This window comes from Diplotaxodon limnothrissa, linkage group LG7, assembly GCF_057381915.1.
Source record: "Diplotaxodon limnothrissa isolate DT_005_m linkage group LG7, D_limnothrissa_male_GT1.1, whole genome shotgun sequence".
NCBI classification, from domain to species: Eukaryota; Metazoa; Chordata; class Actinopteri; order Cichliformes; family Cichlidae; genus Diplotaxodon; species Diplotaxodon limnothrissa.
This window is the reverse complement of record NC_140602.1, coordinates 47,032,423-47,047,342: the sequence shown is the minus strand read 5'-3', so window position 1 is coordinate 47,047,342 and position 14,920 is coordinate 47,032,423. Positions and strand designations below refer to the sequence as shown.

At 41.3% G+C, this 14,920-nt stretch overlaps 1 protein-coding gene across 2 annotated transcripts in view; it reads right to left on the bottom strand.

The window, feature by feature from the left end:
• uhrf2 (ubiquitin like with PHD and ring finger domains 2) overlaps positions 1 to 14,920 on the bottom strand; it is a 52,305-nt gene that overhangs the window by 15,880 nt on the left and 21,505 nt on the right. For both annotated transcript variants that reach the window (XM_085359782.1, XM_085359783.1), the window contains exon 4: positions 165 to 383. In XM_085359782.1, the coding sequence (XP_085215908.1) occupies positions 165 to 383 (219 nt within the window). The remainder of the gene's footprint in view (positions 1 to 164; positions 384 to 14,920) is intronic.

The window sequence follows — 14,920 nt, the reverse complement described above, 5'->3', positions numbered from 1 at the left end:
GAGAGCATGTGACATGGAAAGGAAAAAAAAAAAAAAGAGAGAGAGAGAGAGAGAGAAAAAACACAAGATTTGCCAAACTGATATTCTGATAAAGAAAATAAAACTAGCACTAATGCCTTCACACCTGAAAGCATCACCCTGAAATCTTGAAGGAAGATGCTCACCCGAGGAGGATATTGACTCTGAGCTCTTTATTAGTGCGGGAGGTTTGCTTGAGGGACACAATCTCTGCGTCGAACCAGAAGCCCCTTTCATCTGGTGTCTCCATGTTGTAGTTGACCATCACATGCATGCCCACCTCAAGCTGGTCCCACCGCAGCAGTGTCCTGGCACGTGGTCGCACATCCACCGGTCGCATTTCCACCACACCATTCTCTGGGTAGCTGAGGAGAGACAGATTAAGAGCATGGAATCTTTGTAACAGTTATATAACCCAATTTGTCTCAATGCTGTATGTAAGCTACTACAAATACTGAATATAGTGCTTGTGAAGTGAGCAGTTAACGTACAACTACAATATAAACCCATAGGTTAAATTAAAATGGGAAACTTCTCTATACAAACAGAAAAGGTCTTCACTTGAAATCTTAAACTTAAAATAATCACAGTTGTGATGTACCTTTGAGAAAAACGTAGAATCCCCAGAGGAAAGAAAAGATGGAATATGCAGCCATGTTTTTGGTACAAGCTGATGGACAAGCACTCCAAGTATTTCAAAGCACAATGGGTTAAGTCACAGACTGCTCCACTGATAACAAATAAAACTATTCCTATGAAAGAACGCGCAGATCTAAAATCTACATGAACCTCCGAATACTGAAAGTCAAATACAGATAATACTGCACAATTCACATTCTTTTTTGTTGCAGAAAATCTTAATTCTACTTTTTTCTTTACATGTGAATTTAACCGTCTTTGTGTCCAGGGAGAAAATACAGTAGTCACAAATTGTGCAGTTTTTGTAATTTATGATGTCCTTGTGACACCACAGGTCTACTAATTTAAAATCAAATCTATTCATATATTGTAGCTTTTCAGAGAAGCATTTCTATAGGAGACATTTGCCCACAACATCTTTCTGACTGGTGATTTGAGAGAAGGATCATAATAGATTCTTACCACCATGATCTCGTGGCACATCTGCACAGAAAATCAATTCAATTCAGCAACCTTGGAACTGCAATTGGAATAACCTCTTACCACTTAACAACTGGACTGTTTTATTTCCAAGAGCTCATGTGTGACTGACAAATTACACATTATACTTTTCAGATATTTTCAGAAGACCTCCACTTGACGTGTTGTTTTCAGAAAAGAAAATGTCCATTACTCTCTACAGCAGCTTTATTATATTCTCTGGGCTCATTTAACCAAGTCATACACTTAACAAAACAAGAAAACTAGTGTGGTTGGACTGAGCTTTAGTCATCTATCAACACAGCACAGTTTCTGGGAAGCACTCCACCTTTTGCTACAGTCAGCAACAGCAGACAAAAGCAAAATTCATAGTTATGGCAGGATTAGGCTAAATAAAACAGAATCAATCAGAATCAGAATACTTTATTAAACTACATTTATTTTACCAAGCAATATAAACACTTTGTCGCATCTTAAACACGTCCAATAGATCCTCGCAAGACACTGACCTTTTCAAGCCAACTGTGGTTGGGCTACAAGCGCAAAGCTGGAAATTTGGCAAAAAAGGTTTGCTCATTATCACGATTCTGAGGAGAATCCAGCTACCTCACAAGGTGATAAACATCTACCAAAATTCTTAAACCCGTCTTTGTGTTAGTTCCAGGTACGAGAAGTTTCCAGGACCACATTTTTGGAATAGACACAAGCACACACTGATTCATGAGATGGAATAGACTGGCATTTATATAGCACTTTTCTTTTGCTACTCACCACTCAAAGCACTTTGCAGATTTTACCCTTTGACATACTCTCATCAGCCACTTCATTAGATAAATCTCAGTTGTGCTGGATTAGAACTGCTTTTGCCTTCAGAACTGTTTTAATTCTTCATGGCACAGTTTCAACAAGCGGCTGGAAACATTCCTCAGAGATTTTGGTCCGTATTGACATGATAGCGTCACACAGATGCTGCAGATTTGTTAGCCACATTCATGGTATGAATGTGGAGCTAAGTGTTACCAGCGACATCTGCCATCTCGGGTGTGTGTCCCTCTGCATTACCTCCCTTAATTTACCTTATTGCTGCAGTTACCGCTTTTACTTTAGTTGAAATAGTGTCTCTAATGTTGATTCAAAGTCAACGACTAGCCTGTTCTGCAGTGCTAGTCAGAGCTTTAAGAACTTGCCACTGAGCTTGCCTTGAATGCCCATGTCCGTCAGGACCGTGATGGTTGACTTCCCTGCAATATTTTATGCAGCCAACTTCAACTGTAAACTCATGGTCATGATCAATAAACCAGTTTAAAATGATGTGAATTTTATGACATGGCGCGCTATATTGGTGGAGGATGACGGATATACTGTGGTCATAAAGGGATGGTCAGCATTGATACTCCTGTAGGCTGTGGTGCCTCAACCACAACCAATCCAAGTTGGTACAAAGGTGTAGGAGTGTGTTTATGGGGATTTTTGACCATTCTTCCAGAAGCGCAATTGTGAGGTCAGACAATGATGTTGGGCGGGAAGGCCTGGCTCGTAATCTCCGCTCTAATTCATCCCAAAGGTCTTCTATCGCGTTGAGTTCAGGACCCTGTGCAGGCCAGTCAAGTTCTTCCACACAAAACTTACTCATCCATGTATTTTGGACCTTGGTTTGTAAACTGGTATGCAGTCATGTTGGAACAGGAAGACACCATTCCCAAACTCTTGCCACAAAGTTGGGAGAATGAAATTGTCCAAAATTGCTCGGTATGCTGAAACATTGAGAGTTCCTGCTTCAAACGCCAACTCTTGAAGAAGAAACCTACACCATATTCCCCCTCCACCAAACTACACTTGTCTGAAATGCAGTCAGACAAGTACCGTTCACCTGGCAACTACCAAACCAAATCTGTCCATCAGCTAGCCAGCTGGAGAAGTGTGATACATCACTCTAGAGAGTGACAAATCAGCAGTCCAGTGGCGGCACACTTTAAACCACTGCATCTCATTTGGGGATGTAAGGTAACGCAAGTGCTCAGCCACTGAAACCATTCCATGAAGCTCTCTAAACACTACTCTTGAGCTAATAGACCTCATGCACGAGAAAATGCTAACTTCCTGGTTTGAGACCGGATGTGGGGTTGTACATTTCCGGTAGCTTTACTTTGCGGTCAATCAGACCGAGAGCAGAAGAGCAGAAGGTGGAAACACTCACCACTGTTGTGTCATAAAAAAAATCTAATGATCAATTTTGACGTTTAAAGAGTTTAGATTGATCAGTTTTTTTCATCACTCAACACAAGCAGAACTGCATTACTGCATGCAGAAGACACATCGTCCACATTCAGAAGCACATCTCTGTATAGTAACTGGTCTTATGATTTAAACAGGCAAATGTTCAGCATTCAAACTACAGGTGAAGAATAGTCAAACTAGATGTTTCCCGTTATCTCGATATCAGCTAGTCAAGTGCAGACCCGCACAGCATGTTAACAAACCGTGAGAAAAAGCCAGAGGTGTGGACTCGAGTCACATGACTTGGACTCGAGTCAGACTCGAGTCATTAATTTTATGACTTTAGACTTGACTTGAAAAAATGTTCTAAGACTTGTGACTTGACTTGGACTTTTACACCAATGACCTGGGACTTGAATTGGACTTGAACCGGTTTACTTGAAAAGACTTGATATTTCACCCCAAATATAAAATTTAACATGCATATTATATAGAGATTGAAAATGTGACGTCATTCAGGGGTAAACCGCAAAGGATTCTGGGAACTCGTGGCAAGAGGTACTAGCGCAAGCAGGCTTTCAATTGAAATCAGTCACACAGCGATAAAAAGAAACACAAAAATGTCAAGAAGCTGTTGTATTATTAACTGCAATAGCCGGTCGCATGACAGCCACGGGAAGCCGACAGGTAAAGAGATCGGTTGTTATCGGATTACGTCGTTGAAGAGAAATTGTTCGAGCCATGTTTCCGAAGTAACAAAGAGGCGACGGGTGGCCTGGATTGCAGCCATTCAAAGATCAAATATAACGTCCCAGAACACTCCAGCTCACAGGTTAGTCTGCTCCAAGCATTTACACGAAGGTCAGTGTTTTTTAGTAGTTAATACGTCATTTTCATAACATAATTGGTGATATAGGTTACAAGCAAGTCTGGCGCTGAACAGAAATTGTTGCACTATGCTCCTTTATTTATTGTGCATAAATAGTGAATTGTCCTGACACAATATTGCGTTTCGCTTCTGTTATTACCATGGTACATTGACAAAAACATATACTTTTATTCACAGGATAAAACAGGTTTTTTGTATCACTAATTGCCCAGTACGATTACAGCATACAGTATTATTGTCACTGCTACATTTCTGTAACGCGTACCAGAAATTATTTCCACTACTAATTAATTACCGTTGAGCTCAAAGGTCCTATTAATAAACGGTTAAGGAATGTGTATTTATGAAGACAATTTGTGAGACTGGTAAACTTATGATAGGTACGATGGTCTTTCGTTCTACACGGTACATTTCAAGGTCCTGCACCCATCCGGCGGTAAACTGTACCTGGGCTTGTTGCAGTGACCTGAAGTTACTAAACTTCATGAGTGTATGCACTCACTCCAAGAACCGTATAATTATAAATATGCATATAAATATGCTACGATGAGATAGCTGACTTCATCTAACTAGCAAATGTTGTCCAGGCTACGTTGGTGATACAGTTTTTTTTAATGTGTATGATATTTTTGTCATGCGATTTTAAAGCCGGTCCTACAACCGCATCCAAGAATAACATGCAGCTTATCTCAGAACTGTCGGTGAAAATTATTCTTGGAGATAGGTTTAATTGAGCTGCATTTTAAAGAGGTGCAATTTCACAATTTGTGTATATTTTCTAAGTTCACTATTTTGTCACGTGTTGAGAAAAACAGATTTTAAAATTACATGGTCTAATATTTACATTTAGCATAACTGCAACATGCTTTTTTCATATTTTTTTTAAAGATTCGAAAGGACTTGAAATTCAAAGTTTCAGACTTGTGACTTGACTCGGACTTTTACACCAGTGACTTGAGACTCGACTCTGACTTGCCTGACATTACTTGAGACTTGACTTGAGACTTGAGGATAAAGACTTGAGACTTACTTGAGACTTGCAAAACAATGACTTGGTCCCACCTCTGGAAAAAGCCACAGAAAAAATTAATGATTGCTGATAAGGGTTTCTATACATTAGTATTTACGAAGGGTATGTTGTGACTTACCTTCAAAATTACAGTGGTCCCTCGCTATAACGCGGTTCACCTTTCACCTCGCTTTTTCGCGGATTTTGTAGTGCAAGTTTGCATGCTTATTTTTACGTCACATTGTGTCCTGCGTCCTGATCGCTGCAGACGATCTCCTCCCTGACGTCTCTCCTGTACAGTACGGAATCGCTGCATCGATGCTAGCAGTGTGACTCTGACGAGCAGTACTGTATGTCCATGATGTCCACGAAACTTTTGCACCGTCAAAAAATAAAATTGGCTACTTGATTTCACCTATCGCTGGTTATTTTTAGAACATAACACCCGCGATAAACGAGGGACCACTGTTTACAGATACTGAGAACTATAACATTTGAATCCCTTTTCTCCTTTGCTCTGAGGCGGGGGAAAAATATCGAAAAGTCGATGAACATCATTTACAGATATATTGGGTAAATGCCCAAGACATCTATAGAAATGTAAATCGCTGCTTGATTCATTCATTTGCTTAACTTGTTTTGGACCGTAAACAAGGCGCGAATAGGACACCGGAAACAAAGCTCCCCACAGGAGTTCCCGCACCGGAAGTAGCATATGCTAACGTGCACATAGTCCCAGTGTATGTTTATTTTGATCTCAAGCAATTTGCCTTGATCATACCTACATTCACTAATTTGCTGCCAGATTTGCCCTGAACATGTGTACTAATGAAGTGGCCAGTTAATACGTTCTGTATTTTTCAATGAACGGGTATATTTTTATACATAAAGCGCACCGGATTAGAAGGGGCATTAAGCGAAACAAAATAGATAAGTCAAACTTTATTCAACCCATTCACAATAACTCTCAAAAGTTGTAACACATAAAATACAGAACAATGCACTCACTTTTCCCGTTCATTCCTCTTCCGCGAATCCAAATTCTTCTGGATCTTCTTTTCAGTGATCTTATTCTTGCAGCAGACGCGAGAAATGACCCGCTGTTCGTCGTGATCCTCTGGCAGTTGCTGCGAGATAGTAGTATTTGTGGAGATGGAGAAATTACGCCTTTTCATAAAACGGAAGCACCAAGAAGGACCTCCTTGAAAGTCGTCGAGCTTCATGTCTCGTGCTATTGCTGTTGCCTTTTGTCGAATAGAGGCTGTAGAGACGTGTCTACCTGCTGTTCTCTGTTCAATAACCCACTGTTCAATCGTGTCCTCTAATTGTGGCCATCTCTCTTTGTTCCCTCGGAAACTCTGTCTGGTCTCCTCTACTTGGCGCAGTTCATCTTCTTGCTTCCTCCATTTCCGTACCATTGATTCATTAATTCGGAATTCTCTTGAAGCTGCTCTATTCCCAAGTTGAATTGCGCGACTGATAGCCTTGAGTTTTAAACTCGCTTCGTAAGCATATCTCTTAACACGTGCCATTTTGGGGTCCACACACCTTTATGTTGAATCACAGTACGTGTTACTCCGCGAGGCTCCTGAACGGCATTATGGCTACGGTAGCCGTAATGCTCCAACAATCCATCAAGCGGCGCGGGTTCGTAGCTTACCAAAGTCGCGCAAAAACATTTTGACAAATTTTTGAGCGCCGTGTACCACATGAAATCGGTTCGAGATCAGTAAGCACAACCAGAATTGATACATAAGGCGCACTGTCGATTTTGAGAAAATTAAAAGATTTTAAGTGCACCTTACAGTTTGAAAGCTAAGGTAATCAGTGCTTTATTCGCTGTATACTTGGATTAATTATTTAACTTAATATGGACGTCTTTGAATTTTAGACGGTCATTGTCTGCAAAGTAGTCTTTACAAAGTATTTAAAATTAACTTAATCAAATATTTTCTTTAGGGTTGTGTTTAAATGTTCATTTAAAATCCTCAAAATGGACGACTGAACACAAAAAACGCTTAAGTCGAATACAACAGTTTTATATTTATTATATATATATTTCTTTCCAGATGTGCTTGTGGTGAAAACCATTTTTGGCCAAGAGGAAAAACATTAGCACATCCTGTATAATTTTAAATCTACCTCTGTTGCCAAATGGCGATTTAAACAAGTGAGAAATGGCTTCTTGTCTAGCAAACTCCCGGTGACTATAGGGAGGTTAATTGTGCAGGTTCTCTGCATGCCAATCATCATCAAGCTGTAAGGATCAGACCTAACTCAGGATAAACTGACAGCTTGTTTGCTTGCTTGCCAATAGCTGGGATTATGCGTACAGATGAACAATGTGTTTAACGGCATAATGGCCCACAGACTCGGTCCGTTCACAAACTGTGTGTGTGTGGGGGGGCTCATGTTGGAAGAAGTAGAGAATTGTGTGCATGAACGAGCAGTGCATGCGTGTGTTTCTCTGGAAAGCTGAGCCTAAAACTGACCACTGACTCAGAAATCAACAATGCCCCGTTGTGCTCAGCTAAAAATGCCAAGAACACCCAACATATTACAAATTTATTGTGGAAGATTTTATGCTGCTTTACTTACTTCTTGCTTTACTGTCTATTGATAAGCCTTTGGGGCCTATTTGAAGGCATTTTAAACTGACTGGAGAGAGCCCACAGAGACCAAAATGTAAGCTGTGGCACAGCTAGTGTGCTCCCAGGAAGTGGAGGCTGAGGCTCATTTATGGGATTTCCTCTTTTAGGCCCAGGGGATTACTGTGGTTTTAGAAAGAGTGGGGTGAATACAAGCAATAACACCCACCCCCAGACAAACATCAACATGCACATGCGTTACAAACACACATGTGAGAGAGGAATATCGGCTTTGGCTCTCAATGGGGTTTAAACAGGAAGCAGAGGCAGAAGTACCATAAATTGTAACTCAGTCCTCTGCATGTAAATATAAACAACAACAACTTTTGAGGACAGACAATCTGATTAACAGTGACGTCAACAGTCTAATACGATTCAGTTATTTTCATACGCTTGTAAACGGTAGCAGAATTACATCATGGGTGCACTACAATTAATTTAATGGGAAACATGACTGCACGCTGCCTCAGATGAATTAAAACAAGGCCACTGTCTCTGCATTCCATTGTGTTAAAAGCTTCAGAAAGACTTTGCTATTATTTTTGTTTGTTTGTTTTTTTTTCTATTTCTGGGGTCAGACAGGATTGGTTATTAAGTTTGTTCACACAGACTGAAGATGGTGCACAAATGCAGACAGCTCCAGATTTGTATATGGACAGCAGATGCATTTTTTTTAGATATATGAATTCATTTTTTGTGTGATTCTGTTCAGTTTGGTCTCAGAGTGATTTGTGATGTAACCGCATAGTTACATATTTCAGGCTGCTCAGACGTCTGCACGGGGGTCACACTGACCCTCACAGCTGCAGAAATCATAGGTTCTGCTGCCATTACTGGTGCACACTGTACAATTACAAACTCTTTAAAACTGCACCGCTACAGCTGCAAACAAAACATCTTCTAATACCTCTTAAAACTTACAGCAATCATTTTTGTTTGGGGATACAGAACAATGACCCAAAGAACAGAAAATCGTAGGCATTGTTTTGTTGGACCGTTTAAGCACCGACAACAGCTGCCAGACTTTTTGGCAGCTATTCAGCAAAGACATCAGTACTCCATACAACAGGCATGGTTAATGGGTGGAGGCTATTCTCTTTAGATTCTGCTTTCAAGTACAATCCAACAGAGTACTGTCTTGCAGCCACTCTAATGCTCCCATTTTACCTGCATGGCTCACAAATGTCTGGACAACTATAAAATGTTAAAGCAACACTGTTTAACTTCTAAAAGAAAAACACTGAAATAGTGACTACAGTGATTGAATAATTTGACCAAATGAGTAGCATGCTAAGGTACAGACATGGTAATGGTAATGGTTTTGACCTACTCTGGTATCCCACTAAGCCATGGGACAGCCACAGCATGCATGCAGGCACTACAACTGACATAGCTAAACTGAATTAGATTATAATTTATATGTGTGTAATATAAAATAGGAAAAGAGGCCATAAACCAGCCTGTCAGAGCTCATGGTCATACTAAACATGATCTTAAATTTAGTAAGCTACATAATGCCGGTGGATATTCTCACTACAACTGTACAAAGCCAATAAAAGCCATGTAGTAATATGGTGCTGCAACTCAAAAGTTAAACAATAACGGCTCTGTTGCAGAAAAGGAAACAGAGTGGGTGAAGAGTGAGAAAGAGAACTGAAACTAAACTTTGTTTCATCCTTATTTCCTTGGCACTTACTAAACTAGGAATGAAAGGAGATAAAACTTCCTTAGCGATACTCTCGTGCTCAGATAATGGCAGGCTAACCGCCAGCACTTTAGATATTAATAAGCCCTTCTCTTCAGCATACATGGATCTACGTTAATTAGAAGACGAGACCCACTAAAGCTTCACTTTGAGTTAAACTGACCAAAAAAACACCCCTTTTAGCTTAAAAACGTAAATATCGAGTGGGATTAAAAACACATCTCAGTTCCTCACATGAGGTGCAGAACTCCTGATAGTAGCAGAAACTTTTTACAACAGAAGTTTTGACTTCTCATTGCAGGTAAAGTATCTGCAATGATAAATAAGTGCCCCAGTAAAGAATACAAAAAAGAGAGCCAGGATGCTAAATAACAGGATACTAAAATTAAAACACTTCTTTGAGCTCCTATGCCATATCATAAAAAGTATTCTCTCACAATATCAATGACACAGTGACACCGTAGGTATATGTTCCCCAGCTCGCATAATAATGACAGAAGCCCAAGCATGTCTGAAAGCGAAAGCAGCGTGTCAGTCTCAGATGACAATTTAACACCTAAAGAGGGAGATAATTCAATAGCAAGAAGTGGCTTGCCTACTAAACGCCAGATCTCCAGAAAAGCACAATACTTTGCAAAAAATGCAAGTGTTAGCTAGCATCTCATAACATCTCAGGCAGGAAATATTTTTCAAGTCCTATTTTATTATGTGTGCAGGCTCCTGAAGAGTTACAATTTACTTTAATTACTTTTTTATTCAACTAAAGTATTAAATATCTCTCCTTCAAAGGGAGGGAGTATGTAACTGGTTCTGTTTGTTTGTTACCAGACTAGCAGCCAGTTTTCAAAATATTTTTCAAATTTTGCCTGATGATAGATAGTAGGGCTGCCACGATTAGTCGCCTAGTCACGATTACGTCGCCTAGTCACGATTACGTCGACGACTGATTTAATAGTCGATGCGTCGTTTGAAGCTTTGTAAGATCACAAAAGACGCAAGAATAAGTAGTAGGATTTAAGAGTGTAATAACGGACTGAAACAGAAGATGGCAGCACTGCATGTACAAGGATGCCAGCTGCCGTTAAACCCCGAAGACGAAGAAGTAGCTTTGTCCCAGAATTCATAGCGCAGCCCTGCTCAGTTTCCAACAATGGCGGCAGCTAGTTAGTTTTAATATTACTCTTATTATTCTTTCTGGGTCACAAAATAAATGTTTAACATATTTTCAGGCGAGAATGTGTAAACCTCAAATATCTGCTTAGTTTATCAAGACACCACATATTTTGAAAAGCGCTCCGATATCTGTTCCCCACTAGCTCGATAGTTAGCCGGGGGCAAAGCTAACTAGAGCCCGTGAGAATCCCAGACTCCCGGCAAATCGTTTTCAAACCCACCGCTGTCTTTCACTACTCAGGTTAAACATATATAAGTCACTTAGATAACTTAAAAATGTTATTGTTTGGCTTTTTTAGTATTTTATTTGTTCCTGAGTAAATCGGTTTGGCTGAGATTAAAGTTATAGTTTTTACACAGCTGAATAAACGTCAAGCAGACAGCTGATCATCAGAAGTGTGAGATGCTGGAGAATATACTCCTGTGTCCTGTTATATTTTAGATAGCAAGGAGTTTATTAAACTTCACCGAAACAATCTGCAAATTTCATTAAAATTTAATAAACTACCATCTAGTCTTTATTTTTAGTTAGCACATACTTTAAACACTTAAAGCTGTAAGCTAATGATAGTTATATAAGAGCAGATTCATGCTGGTGCAATAAGCTGTACGTTTTACGTCCAATGGATGATGATCTGATTAGTCAACTAATCGCAAAAATAATCGGTGACTAGTCGACTATCAAAATAATCGTTTGTGGCAGCCCTAGTAGATAGCACAAACAACTCGAGCTGATTTAATTTTGATTAAGTTGATGTTGAAAAAAATGTCAAGAAACCACATCAAGTAATCATCATATGAAAAAACATGTTGGGATTTTTTTTCGATATGACACCCTATGACGTCACAATGACGTCCTAACAGGCTGACCTCATCACATTGTAATAAAAACATCATAAAACATCATAGTTTTAGTACAGCCATTGCCTTTCAGGGCAGAAAACAACATTTGTGCTACTTTTGTGCTCATGTTTTACTTACACTGTGTCACTACTATTCCACTACAATATTACTCCTGGCACATTATGGCAACTGATTCACACTTTGAATGAGGTATGTGTCACCAATGAGAGTAGCTGATTGAAATAGAAGGCTGGAAAATGCCTTTGATTTTGTTTGCATTGAATGCTGTTGCCTCCATTCCACATTTCCTTGTAATATCGTTATATATCGCTATTCTTTAAACAAAATTTCCTTAAGCTATTTTCTGTAGCTTCTTGTGGCACTTAAAAGACCAAAGAATAATAATTAATCATTAATAACACGTCGATATACTGACTGAAAAGCACTTTAAATGTCATACCACCCCACTTCAAGTTATGTCCAGGTCATCCTAAAACCTGTTTTCAATTTGTGGATTTTGTGTCATTGTCTTGTTACATGACCCAAGGTTCAGATCATGGACTGCTGCCCCAAAATTCCCCTATAATGTTTCCTTACACAATTTTGAATAGGGCTGTTCGATATAACAATATATATCGGACGACGATATGAAAACGTCTATCGTTTCATATTACGCTATCGTTTGTTTTCGTGGTTTTACAAAATAAACTGTTTATTCATTTCTTAAAGTTCTCTCTTTCTCTTATATTTAAAATAACCCCACCACAGACTCAAACATGGCAAACCTCTTCTACCACCTATGCAAGAATCACATGAAAGAGTATGGAGAGAGTTTAGGGACGAGAAGCAAAAGAAGAGCCGTCAGGTGCTCAAAACAAACCTTAGACTCAAACGTTAGAACAGGCTTTTCCCCGCAGCACGCCGTGTAATAAATACTCACAAAAAAATGGCTGCCCTGAAAAATGCCCGAGATTCACAGAATTTACAGAAGATTTTTGTGATATATATCGTTGTCAGGACGATAAATGTCTCATAGCGGGATATGAGATTTTGGTCATATCGCACAGCCCTAATTTTGAATTTGTTCTTTTCTACAGGGTTATTTAAGATGACCTGACCATAGTGTAGCAAAGCAACTTGAAATCATGATGCCACCTCCACCATGCTTTACACATGAGGTCTGGATGTTGGTATGCAGGGTTTTATTTTGGGCTTTTGTCAAGTATCTAAGGCCATGTCCACACTAATACATTTTGGTTTGAAGACACACCTTTTTCTCTCCGTTTTGGCCTTCCATCCACACTGAGACGGCGCTTATGGTCAAGGAAAACTGAGCTTTTTGAAAACGCTCTCCAAAGTGGATAAAATGGAAAATGCCGTTTTCGCGTCACAGTGTGGACTGTGAAAACGCTGGCTTTCGAAAACGCATTTTAGTCATATTATGCAGTCATGTGGCCAATTCAACTAAGATGGCGGACGGCGTTGTCCAGCAGTTGTTTTGTTTGCTCTCAATTTTGACAGCCCTATTAAAGATTAATATCAGTTTGTACGTGCTCCAGATAGCTCCAGATAAAACTTGTAAAAGTCGACGCTTTGCTGCAACGTTTCAAAGAGCCGGAAAGTAAATAAACGGCAGATGGGAATGACGCATGTCGAATCGTCTTACATTTCATGCATGTGCAGTACAGAAACGTACAGTTTGAAAACAATAGTGTGGACGCGGAGCGTTTTTAGACGAAAACGCCGTTTTCAAATTTATCCAGCTAAGTGTAGACGTAGCCTAACTGGTCGCTTTGAAATCTTTTGAAAGTGGCTTTCCTATTCTTATAAATAAATCTTCAGTTTTCATGTTTATTTTTTCTTATTGTCATGGTCCTGGGCCATGTGGGCCCAGTATTCTTAGTTTTCATGTATTTTTGTATTTTGTTCCTTATTTAGGCCATGTTTTCTGAGTTGCCCTGTTGTGTTGTTCCCTAAGTGTTTTCCCTTCATGGCTCTCTCCCCCCTGTGTGCCCTCTGTGTATTTATGAGCCCTCGTCTCCCCTTGTGGTTGTTTCATGTTTCCCCAGCCCGTTACGTCTGTGTTTCCCCGTGCTCTCTCTCCTCCTGTCTGAACCTCTGTGCCTGTACATGTCATGTTCAGTTCACCCTGCCCTGTCTCGTTATGATTATCAGTGTCACCTGTGTTCCCCGTGTGTGCCCACTTTCCTCGTTTACCCTCTGTGTATTTCTGTCTGAGTCTCCCTCTGTTCGGCGTCGCGTTCTCCCTCATGTTGTGTGGATCTTCCTGTGTCTTCCTGCGAGTGTTAGTTTACTTTTCCCAGTTAGTTCTGTATGTCCTGTATTCTACCGTGCCAGCATTAAAGCTGTGTTCTTTAAGTTTATCCCCGTGTCTGTGAGTCTGCATCTTGGGTCCTTCTCCTGCCTGCCACACAACGAACCGTGACAGAAGAACGCGAACACGATATGGACCCAGCGACTCCTGGCAGAGACGTAATACAAGCGGTGGAGTCGTTATGCTACCAGTGGAGCCGAAGCTCTAGCGAGGAGGAGAGGGAGGAGTTACTTTCCTCGTTGGGGACAAGCGTCACGGTTTTTCCCTGGTTATGGGAGGCGCTACCCCCTCTGATCTCGGACTTCCTCCGCACCATCCTCCCAGCCTGCCCTCGGCAGCATCAGCGGTCCGGTGTGCGGACTGCGTCACCACAGCCCCGTGGCCGCGCAGCCTCCCCTCCGCCTGCTGTGAGCATACAAGTCGGCACGCTGAGGTTCGCCACGGCACCACACTCCTCTACGCTGGCGCCGTCCCTCTACTCGCCGGCTTCCACTTCGCTGTCGCAGCTCAGTCGTTCACCCTCACCGCCTCGACCGACCTACCCGTCTTCCGCTTCCTATCTGGCACGGATGTGGTCAGAAGACGAGGAGCCGGTCGCCACAGAAATCGAAGTTTCATCCACGACCACCTCAAAGAGGAAGCGGCGTTCGCGTCGCCGTCGCCCAGCGCTACGGCATGTTTCGCCCTCCAACGAGCCACACGAGGATGCGGGGGAGGTCATGGATTTCGACCTGGAGGAGCGGCAGCGTGCAGCATGCGATCAACTGGATGAAGAGCTCCGGTGGAAGCCGTGGCTAGCTCCTGACTATGAGGAGATCTTCCGGGGAACCCGCCTGGCTCTCGGGGGTCCCCTGAGCTTCCAGGAACTCTCATCTACCGCTCCATCAGCACCCAGTTCACCAGCCTCTGCGACGCCGCCCGGCGCGCATGAAGCGCCGTTGTCTGGTTCATCGGGAGCTGCAGT